Source organism: Petromyzon marinus, chromosome 5, assembly GCF_048934315.1.
Source record: "Petromyzon marinus isolate PM22_M1 ecotype Great Lakes invasive population chromosome 5, UKy_Petmar_22M1.pri1.0, whole genome shotgun sequence".
Taxonomy (NCBI): domain Eukaryota; kingdom Metazoa; phylum Chordata; class Hyperoartia; order Petromyzontiformes; family Petromyzontidae; genus Petromyzon; species Petromyzon marinus.
Genome location: NC_133671.1, coordinates 2,948,016 through 2,973,480, shown reverse-complemented (window position 1 = coordinate 2,973,480; position 25,465 = coordinate 2,948,016). Strand labels below are relative to the sequence as shown.

At 49.8% G+C, this 25,465-nt stretch overlaps 1 protein-coding gene across 4 annotated transcripts in view; it reads right to left on the bottom strand.

Annotated features, from left to right (window-relative positions):
- The window catches only part of LOC116938941 (uncharacterized), a 41,965-nt gene extending 23,369 nt beyond the window's left edge, over positions 1 to 18,596 (bottom strand). Inside the window, exons 1-9 of one of the 4 annotated variants that reach the window (XM_032946695.2) lie at positions 18,440 to 18,594; positions 18,006 to 18,065; positions 6,619 to 6,833; positions 5,853 to 5,990; positions 4,947 to 5,073; positions 3,546 to 3,649; positions 2,669 to 3,045; positions 1,844 to 2,018; positions 704 to 832 (exon numbers count right to left, since the gene is read on the bottom strand). In XM_032946695.2, the coding sequence (XP_032802586.2) occupies positions 704 to 832; positions 1,844 to 2,018; positions 2,669 to 3,045; positions 3,546 to 3,649; positions 4,947 to 5,073; positions 5,853 to 5,990; positions 6,619 to 6,833; positions 18,006 to 18,065; positions 18,440 to 18,572 (1,458 nt within the window). In that variant the 5' untranslated portion in view covers positions 18,573 to 18,594. Of the gene's footprint in view, positions 1 to 703; positions 833 to 1,843; positions 2,019 to 2,668; positions 3,046 to 3,545; positions 3,653 to 4,946; positions 5,074 to 5,852; positions 5,991 to 6,618; positions 6,834 to 18,005; positions 18,066 to 18,288; positions 18,311 to 18,439 lie in introns of those variants that run through there. The other 3 variants (XM_032946694.2, XM_032946696.2, XM_032946697.2) reach the window with 3 other exon arrangements.
- Positions 18,597 to 25,465: the final 6,869 nt, after the last annotated feature.

The window sequence follows — 25,465 nt, the reverse complement described above, 5'->3', positions numbered from 1 at the left end:
ACATGCAGCACTGCATGTGTCGTCACGGGGTACTGCAAGGTCCGACCATGTCCGTCCAGTGTTGTTGTCCTTCCCCCGCATCTCCGATTAGCACGGTTGGCTACATACGGTGCGAAAGAAGTTCAACATACATACACGCAGTGCTCGCTGAGCTGCATTGGCTTCCAGTTGCCAAATGAATACATTGTAAGATCACACTCATTACACACAAAGTGCTTTCCACAACTCAATCGCAATTCTTTGCTGATTTCGTCAAGGAGCATGAATCGTCACGCAAACTCCGGTCATCCTCGCGGCGGGTTTTGACTCTCCATCGAACAAAGACGGTGTGTGACCGCATCGCGCGCTTCCAGATGCACTTCTGCAGCCGTCTGGAACGCTCTTCCTTCCGATATTAGGAAGCCCACCGTTAGCTATGCACTTTTAAATCTAGATTGAAAACTAGTTTCCTTCTAACTGTTTTTGGCGTTTAGTTTACAGTCCTTTCCCCGCGCCTCCGATTTGCGTGGACGGATACGTACGGTGCAAAAGAAGTTAAACATACAAACAATGCTGGGACATTCCAGGCACAAAGTCTGCTTTGCTGTTCGGGGCCAACCGCACTGTGGCACTGTGGGTGAAATGCGGGACGGCATGCGCCCCCCCGCGTTTGACCCATCCTTGCAGACGGTCCGACGTCGTGAGGTGCCGTGTGACCTCTGACCTGCAGTTTGCGGGCCATAGCCACCACGTCGTGCTCGGGCGGATTGTATTTGTAGCAGTTGGAAAACATGAGTCGCACGTCGCTCGCAAACTCTTGACCGCTTGCGTATTCGCGGGCTTCCAGCTTCCGCTATAACACCACACACACACGCAGGAACATGTCAACATTGATATTAGTGAGACATTAATCGTATATACGGCATGCCTGCCTCCATATGGCCATCCAGCTTATTAACATTTGACAACTGCAAGGTCTTGCATCATCTTTATCAAAGTTGTGTTAAAAAGTTAACATTTATTTGGGCAACTTCAATACCAGCAGAAATGAAACAGATGAAAATACTTTGCCACCATGAACAACAATTATCCAAGACATAATAATCACTTTCAGTTCTTTGGCAATCTACTGCTGGATCCCCATGCCATATGGAGATTTTAGACCATACTTCACCACGCTGGTTTGTGCAGGCTCTGCACTAGCCCAACATATAAGCCACAGATGTAGCAGCCAGCAGCCTCCATTGCAAAAACAAATTGACATCGGAGAAATAACCTGGCTACACGGTGCTCCAAAAGAGAAATAAATAACACATTCCTGCGGAGGGAGCTGGTAGGAACGTTGGGTTGCCCGGTCAATGGTCAGTGTCAACGGCGGCACCACGTGGTGTATTCCGCAAATATACCCGACTGTGAGGGCGGGCACAAGCCGGCGTGGGTAGGTTAAACGTTGAGTTTCATAAGGGCACCACGGGGTGACCAGCCCCTCCCCACCCAGCCCCTCCCCACCCTCCCCACCCAGCCCCAACCCTCCCATTTTTGGATGCACGACGGACGGACACAATAATCCCCTGTGGGCTGGTGTAACCAGGAGGTTCCTACCAGTAAAAAGTACAAATATTAATTGTGTTCTATTCGCAGAGATCAGGTAAAACAACTCCATAACCACAGTTACAAATTGATCAAAAGTTAAGCATGCAATGACTTATATTAGGAAATAAATTACGACGACTTACAAGTTTGACCACTGTCAGGTTTGTTTGTTACTCAACAGCTCCTATTCATATGCCAATTTAAAAAAACTGTTCAGTAGGAACATCTGTAACATGCAATTCTCATGGTGTTATAGTAGTCTCCAACTCACCCTGATGGTGCCCAAGTCCATGGGATGCTTGATTATATCATGGTAGTCGTGGAGGCCAAGGGCACGCGCATCGACGGGGTTGTAGAAGGGCCAGGCGTACGCGGCGTGGTTCTTGCTGATGAGCTCCTTGAGCAGCGAGCCGCAGTAGCGAAGCTGCGCTGACGGGCGGCTTCTGCTGCAAAGGCGTGAGGGCACACGACGCCACGCGAGTGAAACGCACGCACGGGTCACGCACATAAGTGCGCGCACATTTACGAGGCACGGTATTCATCACACGTGCCCATGCACAACTTTCCCTGTGTACTGAAAAAAAAAAGAAATAGGCAAATATATCTGAGCAAATGTACACAAACCAACACACACGGCACTAACAAGCACCTCTGCTCATCCCGTGATCCAATTATCCAATTACAATCGGATTAAGGATTTTTTTTTTAACTTGGTTTAGAGACATGAACACACACTAACGTGTGCAGACAACACAAGCGCAAAGTAAAACATTCCCCGTAGAGCCTTTAGCAGCCTATTGGGGCCAGTGCTGTTAACGAACAGCAGCTATGAAGACCGGGACGGCACATGAGTGGGGAGGGTGGCCAGCACCACGCCTGGCCGTCTTTGTCACTCCAGTGGTGATGTTTACACACCGCACCATTTCATTTAGTAGCTGGTAAATCGACCTAGGGAAAGCCCAGAACCAATTCGATATTTGTCATGGATGTTGGCCGTGAGCGGGAATTAAACTCAGGTCGCCGGTCTTCGTAGCGCTGCGCACTAACCAATGCGCCACCGCTCCCCACGCACGTACGCAGACGCGCGCGTACATACCTGCGCTGGGTACTGACGTGCGTGCCCCCTACTCCAACTCCTGCGCCCGCGCCCGCGCCCGTGCCCGCGCACGCGACCACCGCCACGTTGGCCATGGATATCTCTTTCCGCGGGGGCTTGATCACTCGCGGGCCACCCCGCTCCCGCTTCACGCAGCCCTGGGCTGCCCCCGCCGCCTCCCTCTGCGCCCCACCAATGCCAGGAGCCGCCACGGGGGTCGCAGCAGGCAGCGTGCTGTGTGCCACGTTCGGGGAGCTCTCCTCGCTGTTGATGCCCGGCGCCGTAAGGCATCGCCCTCCGGATGCCGCGGGCCCTCCGGGAGCCGGGAGCATGCTGGGCGTTGTAGTGTCCGCTTTCCTTTTGATGCCTTTCCTCACCTGTGAGCGCGGTACCAAGAGACAGCGACGGCTTCCATTACTATAATTTACTTCGTTACGCTTGTTTATACCATTTTTAAGGAGGGTACGGACTAGTATTCGGAGCAATAATCACCGTGTATCTTCCAAAGGGGACATTTTTTCAAATTTGAACCACAATGGGCCTACTCTTGTGAATGACGTCACCGGATCTTCACCGTCCACTTGTCGAAGCAGACTGCTGTGTAGTATTTGTATTTATTTTGTTAATCCACCCCCGCAGCATTAACCAGGGTGGCCGCTTGATTCGAACCGTAAAGCTCTGCAACAAGTGGCGAACGCACTACCGCTGGGCCACGTCACCACCCTGTGAGACTGCGTGGATACGTACAGCATACGAATGCTCACGCAAAGGGGACACCTGTGATTAGGTGAAGTTATTAATTCAGACTGCATCAAGAACTGTGCTGCAGACACACGTGCACACACACACACACACAGTCGTGGCTGTGCACTCATACCCTGGGTATTATGTGTGTCGCAGTGCTGGGGTTGACGCTGGTTGCTGTGGTAACTGGTGGCCCATGGACCAGTAATGGAGGAGGAACCCCAACCAACTTTGGAGCTGCTGTAAGAAATCACAGAAGTATTCACACGCAGATGTTTGCAAATTAATAGCGGACACTCAATGCCTCGTATTGTAGCGGTTTGCCCAAAAAACAAACATGCTACGCCGCACCACTATATGTTCATTTAACAAAGTTATTTAAAATAATTAACAGGACTATACTTTGATTCATAATTGATTTCGGGTTAGGCCACGGAATGACCTGAACAGATCTGTGTCGTTAAGAACCTTCAGATCATTATGTGGCCGAATCCCCAAAAAATTATTTATTTAGAATAATTTTTGGATGCCAAAACTTAGGCATTCAGATAACCGTATTCTACTGATCCTCTATATATAACTCGTAGTTGCTCGTGGGTAGAGGCTCCTAGAGGGCCTGCACAGGGTAGAGACCATGCCTACCACAGGGGTGGAACCCGTAAGGGTCTCTCTTGACTGAGGTTCCACGGCGGTGCCGTGGGAGGCTGGGATGCCACCGAGTCACAACGATCGCCCGCTGCACTAGTTACGTGTGGTAGAGGAGCGCCCCAGAAAGTGACGGCGTACTCGACTGCATTTCTAGCCCTTGATCTAATAAGACAATGGCCTGTTCATATGGGCATGAACATGTGGGAGATACGCGTACCCATCCGTAGCTTGCATCACCTCCACCTCAGTGGTTCTCAACTTTTTTGGTACGGCGATCCCCCACTCAGGACCAGAACTTGAATGGACTCTTCGGTGCAGACATTACTTTTACGAGAGATGATGCGGTGAAAACTGCGATCAGCGTGTGTGTGCTCATGATTATCCTGCATGGTCGAAATGTGAATGTAGAAGCGCCAGTATTAAAACGTATTTGTCCTACAGCTCATATTTACTGATAATCACAAAGACAAAGACCCCCCCAGTATAGACTGTAACAGACTTTTGGGGCAAGTGCTATTAGCGAACATCTATGAAGGCCAGCATGGCACATGAGGGGGTGGGTGGCCAACACCACGCCCAGCCGCCTTTGTCTCCCCCAGTGGCGGTTTACACACCGCACCAGGTACTCATATGATACTGCATCGACCTTGGGGAGGCCCTGGACCGGTTAAAATAATGGTCACTCGGTGTTGGCCGTGAGCGGGAATTGGAATCATGGTATACTCGGAATAGGAACCGTTTTGAAAAGTGTCGCTGATACACGTCTGGTGTTCTGAGTAGTGCCAGATTGACATTCTGTCGTATACCGACACGTTTCCATGGCCACCGATTGTTCCTGAATGCCCATGAGGGGCCCAACCATAGGTTGAGCCAATGTGAGAGGTACCAGGTTTTCGCCCCCGTCCTCTGGCGGCGCCTGTAGTGACAGGTGTCTCCTCCACTGGCATTTCTGTGATCTTCTGGAGGAACGCCTTTTCAAGAGCTTGAGCCATAATCGCGATGTCATCACCAGGCTGAAAACGCACACAAACACAGCAATACATTTTTTTGGATGTCCCCAGCCCCAAATGCCTCGGTGTCCTGGAGTGTTTAACATTGTATCTCATCTTAAAACATTTGAAAGGGCACACCCAGTGGCAACTGTCCCTGTGGGCACAAGGTGACACGGCACTTGGCCTGCAAGCGGACATTAGTCTGCCAGTAGGGCGGCAATGATTGCGATAAAGTATAATCCCAATTGAGCAGTTTGCAGGTAATGTTCAAATCCAGCAAATGTGCACACACATTGGGGATTGTTTTACACGTTATTTATATGTTTGTTTACTCAGGAAAACTACGCGGAGACTCACGACTCTTTTTGAGTCGGGTCCTGCCAAGCTTTCATAGATTCTAATTGGATAATCTATGAATACGATGTGGGAAACTGTCAAATGTGCAAGAAAGCTACTTGATGAACGCACGATAATGCACGACATATGAAGACAAAGATCCCTGAATTAGCCTTAACAGACTGTTGGGGCAAGTGCTGTTAGCGAGCACTTTTTAAGGCTGGCACTGCTCACAAGGAAGTGGTTGGTCAGCACCATTCCCGGCCACCTTTGTCTCCCTCGTGGCGATGTTTATATACCCCACCAGGTAATCAAATTATTTGAGTCAGAAAATCATCACTGGCGTTGGCCACGAGCGAGAATCAAACACTGGGTCGCCGGGTTCGTAGTGCAGTTCGCTAACCATTCCACTACGGCTCCCTAAGCAATGGGCAGCACATGCGTGTTCACGCACACAGCCCCACCTTATTGTACACGTAGCAGTTGTTGAACATGGTCTTGAAGTCACTGATGCACTCGCTGGCACTCCAGTAGTAGCTGCTTTCCAACCGCTGCTTGATGGTCCCCATGTCCATGGGTTGTTTTATAATCTTGTGGTAGTCCTGTAGCCAAGCGCGCATTGCCACAATTATAATCACCTTCGAAATCACTTGCGTTCAGATCAACGTGTGGGCATCTTTTGAGTGCGTGGCACGCTTAGTGACTTGATACCGGATGGGTATGAATGGTACCGATCCCACTTCTGGACCCATAGCCACAACCCATACCTCAGAGCGGGTCGCTGCCTGAAACATCCGGCACTTCAGATCAGGATCAGAAGATTTATTTACACTGGAGGAATCCAATGAGCTATTAAGCTCTTTTTCACAGATTTCCAGTAGGGGCGAGGAAAAAAGTTACAATAACAAACAATACAAAAACATGATAGTAGTGCAAAGTACAAGAAAGGTAAACAAACCAATCAAACACATCCAAATAAAACTAAACCATCCCCATCCTACCAGGCATAGGCCACTGATGAGAGACACTGAATGCCTAAATGCTCCAGAGTTTTGCTTGTCTTGAATCAATGCAGGTGAAATGACGTTCTCCCAGAAAGCCCTGCAGCCAATGCGTTGTATAATAAAGACTTTTAACATTCATGCAGAGGGATCGATAGGTGCAGTAGACGCATAGTCTACTTCTCAATTTTTTTGTTACACCGAGTCCGTTCGTGGTTGCTTTGGGTACCGGCAAGTTGAGTGCAGCCGCATCCACTGGCTGAAGGAAAGGCCAGGCGAAGTGATGTCTCCACAAGACCTTGAGCACGCTGCGCTGCATGAACTGCAGCTGGTTGGTGAGCTGGTAGGGGGCCCCTGGCCGCGTGGTCTCGGGGGGAGGAGGGTTCACGATCTTTCCCGGAGGGTTTGTGGTCATTGTCGGTGTCGTCGTCATGGTCGATGAGCCTGCGAGAGTGGCAGCAACAGCAGCAGTGTCACAGGAGCTCCGCATCACACAAACACACCCACGTTCCGCATCACACATGGAGCTCGCATCACATACAGTGAGGGAAAAAAGTATTTGCTCCCCTGCTGATTCTGTATGTTTGCCCACTGACAAAGAAATGATCAGTCTATAATTTTAATGGTAGGTTTATTTGAACAGTGAGAGACAGAATAACAACAAAAAAATCCAGAAGAACGCATGTCAAAAATGTTATAAATTGATTTGCATTTTAATGAGAGAAATAAGTATTTGACCCCTCTGCAAAACATGACTTAGTACTTGGTGGCAAAACCTTTGTTGGCAATCACAGAGGTTAGACGTTTCTTGTAGTTGGCCACCAGGTTTGCACACATCTCAGGAAGGATTTTGTCCCACTCCTCTTTGCAGATCTTCTCCAAGTCATTAAGGCTTCGAGGCTGATGTTTGGCAACTCGAACCTTAAGCTCCCTCAACAGATTTTCTATGGGATTAAGGTCTGGAGACTGGCTAGGCCACTCCAGGACCTTAATGTGCTTCTTCTTGAGCAACTCCTTTGTTGCCTTGGCCGTGTGTTTTGGGTCATTGTCATGCTGGAATACCCATCCACGACCCATTTTCAATGCCCTGGCTGAGGGAAGGAGGTTCTCACCCAAGATTTGACGGTACATGGCCTTGTCCATCGTCCCTTTGATGCGGTGAAGTTGTCCTGTCCCCTTAGCAAAAAAACACCCCCAAAGCATAATGTTTCCACCTCCATGTTTGACGGTGGGGATGGTGTTCTTGGGGTCATAGGCAGCATTCCTCCTCCAAACACGGTGAGTTGAGTTGATGCCAAAGAGCTCCATTTTGGTCTCATCTGACCACAACACTTTCACCCAGTTGTCCTCTGAATCATTCAGATGTGCATTGGCAAACTTCAGACGGGCATGTATGTGCTTTCTTGAGCAGGGGGACCTTGCGGGCGCTGCAGGATTTCAGTCCTTCACGGCGTAGTGTGTTACCAATTGTTTTCTTGGTGACTATGGTCCCAGCTGCCTTGAGATCATTGACAAGATCCTCCCGTGTAGTTCTGGGCTGATTCCTCACCGTTCTCATGATCATTGCAACTCCACGAGGTGAGATCTTGCATGGAACCCCAGGCCGAGGGAGATTGACAGTTATTTTGTGTTTCTTCCATTTGCGAATAATCGCACCAACTGTTGTCACCTTCTCACCAAGCTGCTTGGCAATGGTCTTGTAGCCCATTCCAGCCTTGTCTAGGTCTACAATCTTGTCCCTGACATCCTTGGAGAGCTCTTTGGTCTTGGCCATGGTGGAGAGTTTGGAATCTGATTGATTGATTGCTTCTGTTGACTAGGTGTCTTTTATACAGGTAACAAGCTGAGATTAGGAGCACTCCCTTTAAGAGTGTGCTCCTAATCTCAGCTCGTTACCTGTATAAAAGACACCTGGGAGCCAGAAATCTTTCTGATTGAGAGGGGGTCAAATACTTATTTCCCTCATTAAAATGCAAATCAATTTATTACATTTTGACATGCGTTTTTCTGGATTTTGTTGTTGTTATTCTGTCTCTCACTGTTCAAATAAACCTACCATTAAAATTAAAGACTAATCATTTCCTTGTCAGTGGGCAAACGTACAAAATCAGCAGGGGATCAAATACTTTTTTCCCCTCACTGTATAAGCCACAAGCAGGCCTATAAACGCCTCACGTGGAAACGATATTCTTTTCAGAATGGTCAGTCTACATCAGATTTTGAGAATGGTCACAATGTTCACTGTCGAAGTCAGATTTAATATGTTCTAACGCTGTATATAACGTCACCGCACCTCTGATCAGCACGGTTGGCTACGCACGGTGCTAAATAAGTTCAACATACACACGGCGCAAACGAAGTTTGACATCCATACATATCGGGGCAAGATGAGAAGTTATTTTTCCGTTTGTTTACCCAGGAAAGCCTTACCGAGCTCAAGACTTTTTCATGAGGGTCCTGCCAAATTTGCCCAGTTGGGGGTGATGTTGCTGCTGTGTGATCCAAATTGGATATGCCACAACCCATCACGTGAACTCCGCTCATCCTCACAGCAGTGGCTTTTGGCTAACCATCGAACAAAGACGGCCACTGATTTGTGCGCATTCAAATGCACTTCTGCGGCCGTCTGGAATGCTCTTCCGATATTAGGAAGCCACTGGGAGCTAGGCACGTTAAAATAATCGAGATTGAAAACTCATTTATATGGAGCTGTTTTTTTGTGTTGAGTTTGTTGTCCTTCCCCCCGCGCCTCCGATGAGCACAGTTGGCTACGTACGGTGCGAAAGATGTTGAACATTCAGTACATACACCCAAAGATATAGATTTTTTTTTTACTTACACAGTAGCTGTGGTGTGGAGGGGAGGTGGATTGGGTAAAAGGCGGATAAGGCCCATGGTGCCTCATTTGCACATCAGGCAAGCTGCCAACACAGCCCGGATCCCAGTGGTCATGGAAACGAGGCACTCATTAAAGCCTTGGCACCCTTCTCCTGCTGTGCCAATCCCAGAGTCACGACGTCACTACATTACCACAGCAATGAGACCACGTACGCTGCCACGTCGCTCACCTACTCAGCAGTGCGAGCGATAATATATGAACATGTACAGAAAACTAATGACGCAGCCTGCACTATTAAAACTGACAAATTAATAACATTACCATATTTTCTTACTTTCCCAGTTTAGACACTTGCCTAGAGGGGCTGTGGCCCTGCCAGGGGCAGTTGCTGGGTGGTTGTGGGTGGGGAAAGGAAGTAGGGAGAGAAACCCGATGAGGAGAAAACGAGAATTAGGTCATACTAGAGCTGCGAACTCTGGTTTGCAAGACAAGCCCGTGTACTCTCGGTCAATTAGTGAGCGAGGGTCCTGGTGTATGACCAGGCCGACACAGTGAGGGCTTGGGAACGCTGTGGTACAGTGGTTCTCAACTTGTGGTGAGCAGACCACTGTGTGGTTCCACAAGAGCCAGGGAAAGTGCTCCACGGAGCTGTTGCGGAAACAGTAGTAGCCTGGTTGACATCGGCTATGCATTCCCGAGAGGTGAGACAACGAATATCTAAACGACGTAACTCAAAGAGATTTTTTCCACGAGAGATAAACAAAGACAGATGAGGGTACATGGTGACGCTGCATTAATGCACGTATCTTCATCCTAGGCATACCCACATTACATTAAATTACTAATAATACTGTACTCAACACTAGTGTACAGCACTACACTTTTAACACAAAATGATAAGATACAGTATGCTAGAAGAATCACCAAAATACTGTACGTAAATAATATATTGTACTCTATAGTATAGTACATTTCTTCATGCCCGGCGCAAAGTAGTTTTTTTTACAGGGTAAGTGGAAGCGAAGGCCGATATGACGGACACGAGAAAGGACGGACGACGATGCTGCCAGCGACGTGAGTGTGGGGCTGAGGCGATGCAAATCAAGTCGCGGTATTAATAATAAAGTGACGACGTGTTTGCAAAAGACGTGGGGAAGACGTAAATCGGATATGTTTCACAGTATTTTTACTGTCCATTGTGCAACTATTTAAAAAAGTTTTTTTTAAAAGCGTCATCAATTATTTGCATGGCTGTTCAATTAACATTTTACGGGGCTTTAAATTTTGAAAAATGTAATTGGCACATGGTGGTCTGTCAAAATAGTTTGAGAGCTGGAAGCGGTCTGTTGGGAACAGCTGCTCGAGGCCAGGTCTCGTGAACACGTGGGCTATTATTGTCAATCTGTCAATTACAAAGAATTAATTATTTTTCATTGTGATTATGGTCAGCACACTGTCATCTCTACAGTGAAATCTCCGATTAGCACGGTTAGCTGCTACGTACGGGATGAAATAAATTAAACATACATACAGTCCAATCTCCTATTACCCGGTAGTTGCGTTTCTGAAGCTTTTCACATTATGGAAAAATCACGTTATAATAAATCATATATAATATGGGGGAAAGCACAGTCCGCAATAACACGTGAAAAGCATATGCAGGCCGAACAAAGAGGCATGTGGGTAGCATCTAGAAGCATCCAGCAGCATCCCGCCTTATGTGATGCTACGCCGAAGCAGCCGTACAACCGCTTATTCCTACTCGCGTGACGTAGATCCGTTCGCTCAACCACATTGCATCCAATTTGCATCCACGTTGCATCCAATTTGCATCTGCATTGTCAAAAATGTGTTCCCTAATACATTCAACACGTTACATCGAATTCGCGTGATGAAAACATGCAGCGTTATTGGGAAACAGACTGCGCATACAAGTTGTGGATTCATGTAGACAGCACCAGCCTATTTATAACACTGCTCAATTGGTGCAAGGAATTACACAACAGAACTGGCTATGCCTTATCACTCATGAAAACACACAGGACTGTGTACTCGATATATGCTTCCTTTCTTTAAATAGGCAGCAATAAATGCATGACATCACTGACAGGTTGAAGTCAAGTAGACGTGTCAGTCTAATTACAACTAAAAACCAGGCTGGCAAAATTGGTTTACAGAAATGGCCGTGACACAATCATGTGTGTTGGTGTCATGGCCAATATTTCTACATTTAATTACTCAAAACAAGTTTGACAAAATGAGAATAAGCGCATTACCAAGGTTATATAGCTGCCATAATGAATCACCCGGTAAAAAGCATTTAGACATCTAGTACTAGAACTCATATTAGCACCGGGCGGTGACGTGGCCCCTCTGTAACACATTCGCTCGCCACTTGTTGCAAAGGATCACGCTTCGAATCCGGCCTTTGGTTATTCCAGCGGGTGTATGGACATTAGGGTGAAGCGCCTTCTGCTTCACAGTGGACCTTAAAGTTCCCGTGGCAAGAGAAGGCCATTGTGTGCCAGCCTCATGGTCAAAATTTGCCATGGAAAAAAAACTTACACCGGCAAATAAGTCAATTGGAATCTAGATAGCAATCACGCAACCCCTAGTGCAAAGAATTGGCAGGACCCTCCTGAAAAAGAGTCATGGACTCAGCGAGGTTTTTACTGGATAAACAAGCGTACTCATCCAAAAGAGGTTTTTTGGGTTAGACCGCGTAAGCCTAAATGTGTCGTTAAACCCGCCATCACCCAACACAGCCAATTAGTAAGGTTTGTCACGTAAACAAAATATGCCAATTAGTTACTAGTTCAGCACACCGGGGTGTTGGGAGAGTAAGCCAACAACATTTACATTTCTAGTACCATGATGTTTCGCGTCATCATCATGACAACCTACCCATCAACCAAGACCTCAACAATGCACCTCACCACCGACTCAAGTTCTGATCCCCCTTCTGAGGATCACACACTGCTGTCACCATCCTAGAATCTCACCCAGATACAGAATGCTAGTTAACATTGGAACAAAACAGACGTCCAAAATAAACACCTATTTCAAGACCCAAACACAGCACGTCCTGTCTTTGACATTCCTCAAAGACACTGGTGTAACCAACAACCGCATCAGAACATCACCAGGCTGATGCGCACATCTCCTTCCACGAATGGAAACATTCAAGACAAGCCAAATCATGCGAATTTGGCCGTGCAACCCAAACTATGGATAATACCGTACAAGTAAACCAGTGGAGTCTGTGTTTCCTTTAAGGGAGGAGGAATAAAACAATGATACAAACTCTCTCCTGAAGCCCTCTCATCAGGGCTAGCAACAGGCCTCGACATTGGCATGTAGCTCCTGAACATATTGCCAGACACATCAATAGAAGAGTATGCTACCAACATTCTCGGGCCAGATTAATGTTGGTGTCACTGACCTGTACTTCACATTCATACATTACTTTCTTCTTTGATAAGGCCATACAGTCGATTGAAACTCCTTTCTTTTCATTTCCTAACATTATTTTATCCAGCGTCCTGTGAAAATCACTCTCAGATTATGCAATGAACCAATTGTCATCTGCAAATCTCAAGTCTTACATTTGACCAGCAACCTCGACTCTATGTGTTGTAAAATGCAACACCTAATATATACTTGGTTTTTTTACAAATGAAGACACGCACAGCTGATGCATACAGGATCACAGGCCCGCTGGAATGGCGTGCTAGCAAGAGAGGCTGCGCAACACAAATGCGGGAATGCCTGTTCCCCACCCCACCAAGTAACTCTGAATGGTCCTCCGCATAGTCATGAATTCGAGCACACAAACTGAGCCCTCCGCATTGGGCTGCGATTATTTTTCAAGAATCGTTTTAATATTTTGAACCAACTTTAAGTGTCGTAAAGACTAATAACACTGGCGTCATCTTAAGGATCAACTTTATGTAATACGTAGAGACCACAGTTGTTACACGCAGTTAGTACAATACCGTCAGGCGGCTCAGCGATAGGGTGGGGGATTCACAATCGGAAGGTAGCGAGTTCAAATCCTCGTTGGAGGTTGACTCAGCCCAGCATCTCTGCGGGGTCAACAGTGGATGTCCTATGGATAAACTCGCCCCCACGAAGGGCAATGTGGAATGTCCACCACTGGCTCAGGCCTGCAACCAGGAGATAAACACCAATGGCTCAATCCTGATTTTGAGCAGAAACTCACCCTGTTATATTTACTTGAAGCAACCGGGCTTAGACACGCACCCTCTGGCACACCATATGAGAAGAAAATACATCTTGAAGTCATTAACTTGCCAATGAGTCTATTTTGGGCAATGTTTTGTATAATCAAATAAACGAACCAATAATCGACTGAATAATTGATAAATACAGTCAGTTTCAGGTAGCTCAGTGGATGATTAGAGTTAAGCTGCATATGCGACTCCTATGTTACATTTCATGGGAATCAATCAAACCAAGATTTATAATGCAAAAAGCTGAGATAGAAGCACGGATGTCAGAGACAAAATGTAAACAACTGAAACTAAATAGACGAGAAAATACATGCACCGATTGTCACAGCTGACCAGACTTTAGTTGGCAAGTGGCTCACAAGAGGAACAGTGGTGAAGTTACTCACTGAAAGAGATGGGACACCCCAAGGGATTGAGGGGACCAACGGATGGGGAGTCCAAGCGAGTCCTATTAGTGGGGGGCACACCCAGGTCACTCATAGGAGCGGGGCCAACATGATTTATAGGTGGGGGGGGGGGAAAGGGTTCAGCCATTTCCAGAAGGGGACTGAGCCGTCTGTGGTAGACAGGGGGTCAAGAGACAGATGGGAAAGGAAGCCACCCCAAGTAACTGACGCACATCCCTCAGGGCCTCATTCACTGCCCGGGCACCAAACGCCAAGCACTCAACGTTACCACAACCCGACAGAACAGGGCTCTTATCCTGTCGGGTATGGCGGCCACCCGATCAAGAACACTGTTCCTCAATCAAGACCACCACGGTTACACTAAAGGTCACATTACACATTGGGACCACATTTCCACGTCCCTAGTCAAAGTGCTGTTAGTAAGGCATGCATTTCATGTTGTATATCAGCGAGTTGTGTAAGGCATGTGTGATACCGCACACACCGTGACACAGCGCACACACCGTGACACAGTGCACACACCGTGACACAGCGCACACACCGTGACACAGCGCACACACCGTGACACAGCGCACACACCGTGACACAGCGCACACACCGTGACACAGCGCACCCCCACGCACACCGTGATCCCGCGCGCCCCATGACCCCACGCACACCATGCCCCCCGTGATCCCACGCACACCATGCCCCCCGTGACCCCACGCACACCATGCCCCCCGTGACCCCACACACACCATGCCCCCCGTGACCCCACGCACACCATGCCCCCCGTGACCCCAAGCACACCGTGACCCCACGCACACCATGACCCCCGTGACCCCACGCACACCATGACCCTACGCACCCCGTGAAACCGCAAACACTATGACCCCCACGCACGCCGTGACGCCACGCACGCCGTGACGTCGCGAACACCGTGAGACCGCACTCCCCATGACACCTTTAACCCCGTGACCCCACGCAACCCGTCACACCGTGCAAACCATGACGCGGTGATACCGAGCACACTGCGGACACCGTGAGACTGCGCACACCCCGACACTGCGCAAAACCGTGAACCCCATGACACCGTGCACACTGGTGACGACATCTCCCACATAACGCGACACCGCACACACCAGCGACACCACGGACCCGTGACACTTCACGCACTGTGACACCATACCCACCGTGACACCGCACACCGTCTCACCGTGCACACCGTCTCACCGTGTACACCATGCCGCCACCGCGCGCAAAGGTAACAACACGCACACCGTAACAACACGCACACCGTAACAACACGCACACCGTAACAACACGCACACGCGCGACACAGCGTACACCGCCAGCCACTACCACATCGCCGAGAGGCAGCTCCACTCGCCTGCAAACACAACCCCGACACTGCGCCGCCGCAGGCCGCCCCACAACAACAGCACTGTAGGGAACTGTACGGAGCGAAAACCACATTTCAAGAAAACGAAAACCAGCAGCGCGCGCGAGACCCAACCCCATCAACCCTCCCCCCCAGTGCCGGGGCCCGTACGCCCCTTTCTTCCTGGCCGGGTCTAGGTTCACTCTACACCACCTTCTGCTGTTCCCTGCGGTGCGTTCCCTCCCGTCCCTGGCTGTCCCCCCGCCTCTTGCTGGCTTCGTCCCCTCTGCTCCGCGAGCCCTGCCCCCTGGGCCTGCCCCCTGGGCCTGCCCCCTGGGCCTGCCCCCAGGGCCTGCCCCCTAGGCCTGCCCCCTGGGCCTGTCCCCAGGGTCTGCCCCCTGGGCCTGTCCCCTGGGCCTGTCCCCTGGGCCTGCCCCCTGGGACTGTCCCGCGAGGCCCGCGCCCACTACTCCGTGCCCTCTGCGTGGTTCTTCATTCACTGGCGTGACCCTGCGCCCAGTCGCTCGCTGCCCGCCCCTGTGCAGAGGCTCTGCCCCTTCTTCCGTCTCCCCCTGCCCTGCCCCTTATGCACAGTGCCCCCTCTTCTATTCTATGTTCCATCTGCTCTGATGTGCACTTGCGATTAGCACGGTCAGCTACATCAGGAGCGAAACAAGTTAAACATACATCCTATTGACGTGCTGGAAGCTGTGTACTGTCCCCTGTGCTGTGAGTACAGTGCTGTCCCCTCTGCGGTGAGTACAGTACTATCCCGTACTGTGTACTGTCCCGTGCTGTGAGTACAGTACTGTCCCCTTTGCTGTGCATACTGTCCCGTGCTGAGTACAGTACTGTCCCCTCTGAGGTGAGTACAGTACTATCCTGTGCTGTGTACCGTCCCTTGCTGTGAGTACAGTACTGTCTCCTGTGCGGTGAGTACAGTACTATCCCCTGTGCTGTATACCATCTCCCGTTATGTGTACAGTATTGCCCCCTGTGCTGTGTGTACCGTCCCTTGTGCTGCGTACAGTACTGTCCCCTGCGCTGTTAGTACAGTACTGTTGCCTGTGCTGTGTGCCGTTCCCTGTGCTGTGAGTGGTGTCCCCTATTCTTTGTACAGTACTGTCCCTTGTGCTGAGATGTCCCCTGTGCTGAGTGTACAGTACCATCCCCTGTGCTGAGTGTACAGTACCATCCCCTGTGCTGTGTGTACAGTACCATCCCCTGTGCTGTGTGTACAGTACCATCCCCTGTGCTGTGTGTACAGTACCGTCCCCTGTGCTGTGTGTACAGTACCACCCCCTGTGCTGAGTGTACAGTACCATCCCCTGTGCTGAGTGATGTTCCCTGTGCTGTGTGTACAGTACCATCCCCTGTGCTGTGTGTACAGTACCGTCCCCTGTGCTGAGTGATGTCCCCTGTGCTGTGTGTACAGTACCATCCCGTGCTGTGTGTACAGTACCGTCCCCTGTTCTGTGTGTACAGTACCGTCCCCTGTGCTGTGTGTACAGTACCATCCCCTGTGCTGTATGTACAGTACCGTCCCCTGTGCTGTGTGTACAGTACCACCCCCTGTGCTGAGTGTACAGTACCATCCCCTGTGCTGAGTGATGTTCCCTGTGCTGTGTGTACAGTACCATCCCCTGTGCTGTGTGTACAGTACCGTCCCCTGTGCTGAGTGATGTCCCCTGTGCTGTGTGTACAGTACCATCCCGTGCTGTGTGTACAGTACCGTCCCCTGTTCTGTGTGTACAGTACCGTCCCCTGTGTTGTGTGTACAGTACCATCCCCTGTGCTGAGTGTACAGTACCATCCCCTGTGCTGAGTGATGTCCCCTGTGCTGAGTGATGTCCCCTGTGCTGTGTGTACAGTACCATCCCCTGTGCTGTGTGTACAGTACCATCCCCTGTGCTGTGTGTACAGTACCATCCCCTGTGCTGTGTACAGTACCGTCCCCTGTGCTGTGTGTACAGTACCATCCCCTGTGCTGTGTGTACAGTACCGTCCCCTGTGCTGTGTGTACAGTACCATCCCCTGTGCTGAGTGTACAGTACCATCCCCTGTGCTGAGTGTACAGTACCATCCCCTGTGCTGAGTGATGTCCCGTGCTGTGTGTACAGTACCGCCCCCTGTGCTGTGTGTACAGTATCGTCCCCTGTGCTGTGTGTACAGTACCATCCCCTGTGCTGTGTACAGTACCATCCCCTGTGCTGTGTGTACAGCACCGTCCTATGTGCTGTGTGCAGTACCGTCCTGTGTGTACAGTACCGTCCTCTGTGCTGTGTGTACATCACCGTCCCCTGTGCTGTGTGTACAGTACCATCCCCTGTGCTGAGTGATGTCCCCTGTGCTGAGTGATGTCCCCTGTGCTGTGTGTACAGTACCATCCCCTGTGCTGTGTGTACAATACCATCCCCTGTGCTGTGTACAGTACCACCCCCTGTGCTGTGTGTACAGTACCATCCCCTGTGCTGTGTACAGTACCATCCCCTGTGCTGTGTGTACAGTACCGCCCCCTGTGCTGAATGTACAGTACCATCCCCTGTGCTGAGTGTACAGTACCATCCCCTGTGCTGTGTGTACAGTACCATCCCCTGTGCTGAGTGTACAGTACCATCCCCTGTGCTGTGTGTACAGTACCATCCCCTGTGCTGTGTGTACAGTACCGTCCCCTGTGCTGATGTCCCCTGTTCTGTGTACAGTACTGTCCCCTGTTCTCTGTGTACAGTACCGTCCCCTGTGCTGTGTGTACAGTACCGTCCCCTGTGCTGCGAGTGCCGTCCCTGACCCGGCCCCGCTTCAACTCGGGATTTCTGACTGGAACACAAAGTGCAGGCCGCCCTTTATCCGCGAGCAACCAGGGGGAGACACGAGGAGACGTGGGGGGGAGACCCAAGGAGACAGGAGACTGTGAGACCCACTGAAGACACAGCGACACGGGGAGACGACGAGACGCCTGGAGACACAAGAGGCAGACACGGGGAGACAGAGAGCGACACGGGGGACACAGGGAGACTATAAGAGACACCGGAAGACTTACGAGAGACACCGGGAGACTATATGAGACACGGGGCCGGGCTCAAAATGGCGGCGATGGCGGCGCGGGCCGAGGGTCTCGGCCACCTCCGCGTTTCCCCTCGCCCCGCTTCCCCCCGCGCGATTTCAGCACAAAGGACGAGGGCTTCGCCTACCTGGAGCCCGGGCGCCGCGGCCGCGAAGCCGCTGCAGCTCGGATGGCGACGCCTTGACGCCCAAACGCAACGGATGCGATGCGACTCTCTCCCGGGCACAGCGCGACCCTGGCGGCGAGCGACTAGAATCCATACAGCGGATAGGCGCCTCCACAATACACACGGCGGATAGGCGCCTAGAATACATACAGCGGATAAGCGCCTCTAAAATCCATACAGCAGATAGGCGCCTTCACAATACATACAGCGGATAGGCATCTTCACAAGTACAGCGGGAAAGGCGACTAGAATCCATACAGAAGATAGGCTGTTCCACAATACACAAGGTTGATAGGCGTCTAGAATACATACTGCGGATAGGCGCCTCCACATAATACGTACACATTCCACATGAGCCCTTTCGTTGAGCTATTATTTGTGGCCAGGTGGCTTTTGAAATATAAGCTAATAGCTTAGTCGGCTTTAATTGGAAAAATATAATTTATTTCCATTTGTATTTTAGTGAATTGTTTACAGTTGCTATTATTTGCACTCCTACCGTGTTTTTGCATTGTCGTTTTGACGTTCTGACCCGCCCCTGTGAAAGAGCTTTATAGCTCATCGGATTCCTCCAGTACAGTATATTGCTTCTGATTCAGCGTACAGGATACTAGAATCCATACCGCAGATAGGCGCCTCCATAACACGGGATAGGCTACTAGAATCTAAAGAGCGGATAGGCGGGTCCACAATGCATAGAGCGGATAGCCGCCTAGAATCCATACAGCGGATAGGCGCCTCCAGCAGAATTTCCTGCAGTTAATTTCCATTTCCCCTATAATAGCTTTAGCCAATCTGAGATGGTTCATGTATTCACCATTAATATTCACGCATTTATTCTCTCCAATCCAATCTTTTCATGTCGCCGTGATGGCGAAAGCGTGTCCCCTTGCTCGACTCCCATTGCCATGTGTAAAATGGTCCTGCATATGCAGTCTGATGAGCACGGCTCTTACATTTATGTACATACATTTAATTAATTAAGTGTATATTTTTTGTGGACAGGCGCCTCCACAATAACAGGAATCTCATGATTCCAGACACAGCTTAAAGACCCAGATGGGTTGAACTATTTCAATTAATGAAACGTTAGTAATATATCATGTAAACGCAAGGCGACTCTAAACCAAGAGCGTTGGCTTCGAGCTGTACATCTATTTGCTGTTGGCTTCTGAACTCGCAGAGCCACGACCGCGCCTCAGCCCTTCCCACGTGTCGACTCTCGTCACGTGACGCGGCACCCCATCAGCTGTCGAGCGCTCCCAGCACGCGCGCCTCACGTGACCGCCCCCCCCTCTCTCACCCCCACGTGACCACCCCCCCCTCTCTCTTTCACCCACGACTCGTGGGTGTAAGAGAGGGGGGGCGGCACGCGCGCCTCACGTGACCGCCCCCCCTCTCTCACCCCCACGTGACCACCCCCCAAAGCAAAGATCCCCCGTGTAGTCTTAACAGACTGTAGGGGCAAGTGCTGTTAGCAGCAGCACCTATGAAGGCCAGTAACCACGCCCGGCCGCCTTTGTCTCCCCAGTGGCGAAGTTTACGCACCAGGTACACATTTGAGGCTGAGTCGACCTAGGGCAGGCCCGGGACCGGTTCAGATAATGGTCACTGGTGATGGCCGTGAGCGGAAATGGAAACATCCCCTTCACACAACAACAGCGGATAGGCGCCCCCACAACACATAATACGGCAAGAGAGTCGATTAGAATCTACACATGGGAAAGGCGTCTTCACAATCCGTACAGCGGATAGGCGGGGGGTATTAGAATTTGTAGAGTGGACCGGTCCCCTACCGCTGAGCCCGAGCACGGGGACGCCGTATGGGGGAGTCGATCCAAGATAGAATCGAAATCCGATTAATAAGGTCCATATTGGAATCGATTAGTTTTTGTTTAGTCAACTGCACCATCCCACGATCTCTTAAGAAATGTAATCGAAACGACACGCAGACAAAATTTACTTTCCAACGTACTAATTTGTTGAATTAACGGTCAAAATAAATGCCCCTTGTAGTCATGTGAGGTGCATTGAGTGCCCCTTATTAGGAAACGCCACGAATCTACAATGCACTTGTGGCACGTGGTGTCAGTGAGTGAGTCCCAATAGCTTCAGGTGCACGTAAGGAGAGAGGTTACCACCATCATCATCATCATCACACGAGGCCTCGGTTTGTAACCGAGCAGAAACCTGGAAATTAAAAAATATAACCTTCCATGAGATTAAAAAAGTGCTAAAATGTTTGAAGCAAACATTCAACTGTGTGGGGGTAGAATGCGACACGTGGTGTCGGTTTTAGTCGAAAAAAAAACACTTCCTCCAATCAAATGAAACTTTACTTAATACAATTTGTGCACAGAATGCAATATAACGTGCTTCACAGGACTACATGAAGGGATTGACTCATCAGGATGCTATTAAGCTGCATCCCCAGGCCAAGACATCTGATCAGAGCTCAATGCTTAACCCATGCAGGTTACCCACTCAGAAACGGGCTGAGGTCAAAGGGTACGGAAGCTGAGGGTTTGAGCTGGCGTCCCAGATTAAGAGAAACCCACCGGCAAGAAGCCTCCACGTCCATTGTTGTGCGCCCGTTGACATCTGAAGTCACTGATTTTCTTCATTACACGCTTTCGTTTAACTCACTCTGTCTGTTGTTGTCGTTGTCGTTGTTGTCATTGTTGTATCCTCAAATCTTGTAACTCAATTTGAAACCCACTTCTCAATGCGGTATCGACTGCAAACTTGGTATACTTATGTCAGACTGATGACAATACTCTATTCTATCATAAAAAAACATTATTTTTTATGTTATGTTTCGGCTTGGGTCTAATTGTCCACGCTCAACAGACGTTGGCTGTAATTGACCACGGGCCCCTTACGTTGTGGCGAGCTTCGGGGTCACTTCCTGGAGTTGCGGAGTTCTGCCATTACTAGTGTAGTGGAGTATGAAGGTGCATTGTGGGAACTGCGCGATCGCATGATCACACGGACAGTGTGGGTTATCTGGGATCAGCCTGTGGAGAAGGCGAAAACAGTGTGGGTCGTGTTAGGACAGCCACGTGCAAGGGCCGGGATGGTGAGGTAACGGTCGGGCCAATTAAGCCAGAGGATCAGCAACGGCTGTGATTGGTTGGTGCTGTAGCCGGGGCTGGAGAGGCGTCGAGAAGTCTGGCGAGAAACTGGTGCCGTGGTCACGCGGAGCGCCGGTTGAGACGCGGGTTAATTAATTGGGGGGTGTAATGAGAGCGGGTATAAGAGCGGGAGTCGGAGTCAACAGAAGGGAGGTTGTTGAATGGTGAAGAGCTTGGAGATGGGTTGAAGTTGAAGAGCTTAGGGGAGCTGGAGTGAGGAGTTGGAGTTGGGAGCTGGACGAGGAAGACGTGGAGTTTGGAAACAGAGTAGAAACAGAGTTTGGAAACAGAGTTTGGAAACAGAGTTTGGAGACAGAGTGGGAAACGGAGTTGGAACAGAGTGTGAAGCAAGACGAAGTAGTTAGCAGTGGAGAGAGCGTAGCGATAGCGGAGCTGAAGACGCTGTGTGCGGAGTTGCTGAGCGGGGAGTCGCTGAGTGCGAATCAAGTGAAGTGATAGTGGGGAGACAAAGGTGGTGAGCGAGACGAGCGGAGCACGGCGAGCGAGCCGTGGTGACCAGGATACTGTGGAGTGTGGAGGATTTGTGGAATGTTGTAAATAAAGCGGTGTTCGAGGAAAGACAGAAGTTGTCCGCGTAAAGTCGAACACTACACTAGTACGGTACATTTCATAAAAGTGTGTTTTAAAATAAAGTTGTTTCAAATAATACTTATTAAATTTTTAAACCATTAACGTGCAGCCAACGAACTGGGCATAGGCTCGACAGTTTGGAAGTGCTATATATTTTGGCGAGCCCGGCAGGCATGTTAAAGTGCGACTAAAGAAAGCGTAGCTGCTCACCTAAGCATTGGTACGCAATAACGGTCCAAGAGACGCTTCCAGAAGAAAAAAAACCTCCCAGAGTGAGCAGAGAGATGGACCACTTACACAAGGTCAGCCTTAGGTTGTCGACGCTGGAGATGGCTCATCTCATTCAAGTCTGCAGACGTTTGAAGTGCGCAGAAGAAGGGGATGAGGGCTTTCATGGGAAAGGTCGGCGAGCTCGGATAAGTTCATCTGAGCAGGTGTAGGAGGAAATTGAGGAGTGCCAGAAGAAAGAGGACATCTGTGTGAATCTCACTCGCCCAGCTGAAGCAGCTCAAGGACCTCCAGGGGACAAAAGAGGAAGCTCGCCAAAGTGTTTGAGGCAGAGATGAAAGCCCTCGAAGACAAAGTAAAACCAGGAGTTGGCAAGGTTGTCAGGGAAGTGGAACCAACCACAACAACAATACCACCAGCCAGACTAAATGAAGTGACACTGCGAAAAGAGTTCCGGATCTCTGGGCAGACTGGGGAAGGGGGACAGAAGGACGAACTGTCCTATACTACTTTGGTCCACCAGATGGACATGCTAGAGACCAAGAAAGGGCCCAACCTTCCCACACTGAGAGTAATCGTCGAAGGCCACTGAAAGGAAGATAATTCCTTCGATTTATATTACAGACTAGTGAGCATATCACAGGAACCGAAGGAGTCAGCTCAGAACTTCCTATTCCAGGCAATTGTGCTAAAAAAAAATGACGATGGAAGCTGACTGAGGAGGACATGGAGGGGCAATACGACACGGAACTAATCCTACGTAAGTTCCTGCACTCCATGGGAACCGGACTCTTAGGCGGCTTCATCAAATTTAATCTCAAGTCAAATCTTGACGATAACACGGTCACCAATGAGACGCCAATTTAAAAGATAAACGAGGAGGCGAACCTTGAAACGGAAAGACGGCAAAGGTGAGAAAGACTGCTAATGGGAATGGCCCACAGATGAGCACACTGCACATGGAACCGACAACAGGAGATCAGCAATGCTGTGGAAGCATATGAGAACCAAAAGGAGACCACCCCGACAAAGTAAGCTGGGGTTGGGACCTCTGGGAATTCCCACAAGGTGCCCCCATATCAGAAAGAACCAGATACGAATATACCAAAGTGTGTTGTATATGCCCCCCTTTCCATCTTAATATTATCAAGTAATTTTGAATACATATAGATACATATCTCTATTGTTTCTTTTAATTTTAATAATGAATAAAAACACCAAACCAGGCCTCAGCATGGCATGTGGAGGTCATATTTACCTTGACCCACTAACACGATTTTGACGTTCAGAGCCCTCCCAGGGTCAGAGGGAGCAGATAGAGAGCAGAGCGCAGCGGATTGCAAAGGGGCTGACGTAAACACAAAGCCAGGGTCACTGGGAGGTTGCGTTAGCCTAGATCTAGTTAAGTCAAAAAGCTGATTGGTTCTACATTACTATTAAAGTAACTTAAAATCGGAATTCAACGACAGGGTAGGCTAAAGTTATTGATCTTCACACCAACTTCAATTGAACCCTGCCAATAGCTACATCAATGTAACCATCAACCGTCTATTGGTTTAACTTTAAATGTATTTCCATATTTTAATAATTTCTATACGACTTGACCCGAAGCCTATAACAATCTGGTTTTCCTAAGTCAACATAAATGCTCTAGCCTCCACCCATACGCAAATAATAAGCAGGGTTAAAGTAAGAGTAGAGAGGAAAAGAAATGCAAGCGCACAGCAAAACTGCAACGTAAGCAAAGGGCGATGTTAAACCCAGGGTCGGAGAGAAAGGGAAATCCCGGCCGTCTTTGTATCCCTGCAGCGCGGGGTAGGAGTGTGTATACGCTTGGGGAAACACGAGTCAAACACCACAACGGGAAGCTGACCCAGACCTTGGATTAATACAGAATCATAACTGTGGAACTCTGATGAAATGAAATGTTAACTTAAAACTTTTTAACCATTTCTTTGTGCGTCGGTGAAAGTCGGAGGGAATATCGCCCCTCTCTCCAGGTTGTGCACCCAGACAGAGAGGCTCCTTCGAGACAATTTATAACATTTGATTGTTTTACTTGTGGGTTTTATGGTAGGAGTATGACAACGGAATATACCGTGGGTGATGCACAAGGACACACACTGACACACGTACGGACACACACGGACACAGATACATACGGACAAATCCTGACACAGCAAAAATCGAAAGAAACCCCGCCTTGTGGGCAGGATCCGAGTGAAGGGATTTTTGGGCATAAAAAGAGGATCCTGAGCATTGAAACCTCAGTTCGACTGGGGGGGGGGGGGGTCGGCTCACCAGAGTTCGACCGGGGGGTCGACTCTCGGGAGACAGTTCGACTCGGAGGGGTCGGAACGTGGGGAGTTCGACTCGGAGGAGGTCGGAACGCGGGGAGTTCGACCAGTGGGTCGGCTCAGGAGCAGTTCCAATCGGGAACGAGAGCAACAGGTCGCCAGCCGGCGAGCTGCAGAGCAGGGGGCGGCGAGCAGAAGCCAAAGTGGCCCCGTCGCTACCCACTGACGTTGGCAAGACTCGCAGGGTAGTGAGCCGTCACCTAGTGTGATTTCCAAGAGCTGAAAGACAGAGTATTGCTGATTCTACATTGAGTCCAGCTGCAGAGCGACCGACGCACCAAGCAAGAGCTTCTGCAAACCAGAGCAAGAGCACGTGCGACTTGAGTCATCCAGCAGTGGAGAAAAACCTGCTTTCAGCAAACCAGCAACGAGCACGTTCGAGTTCTCCACCCAGAGAGAGGGAGCGTGCCGATGCAGCTCATCCAACAGCGGAGAGAAACTGCTGTCAGCGAACCAGCACGAGCGTGATCGCGCAGCTCATCCAGCAGTGGAGAGAGGTGTCCACTGAGCAGAACTGAGAGCGATCAAGCAACTCTCCCCCGTGGACAGAGGCTGGCTGCTGCGTGGAGGAGGGCGGCGATTCGTATGACGCACAACTCCCACACACCTCACCGCTCTAAAGGGAGCGAAGCTACTTCTCCTACAAGCGATGCCAACTTCAGCGTATGGCAACGCAA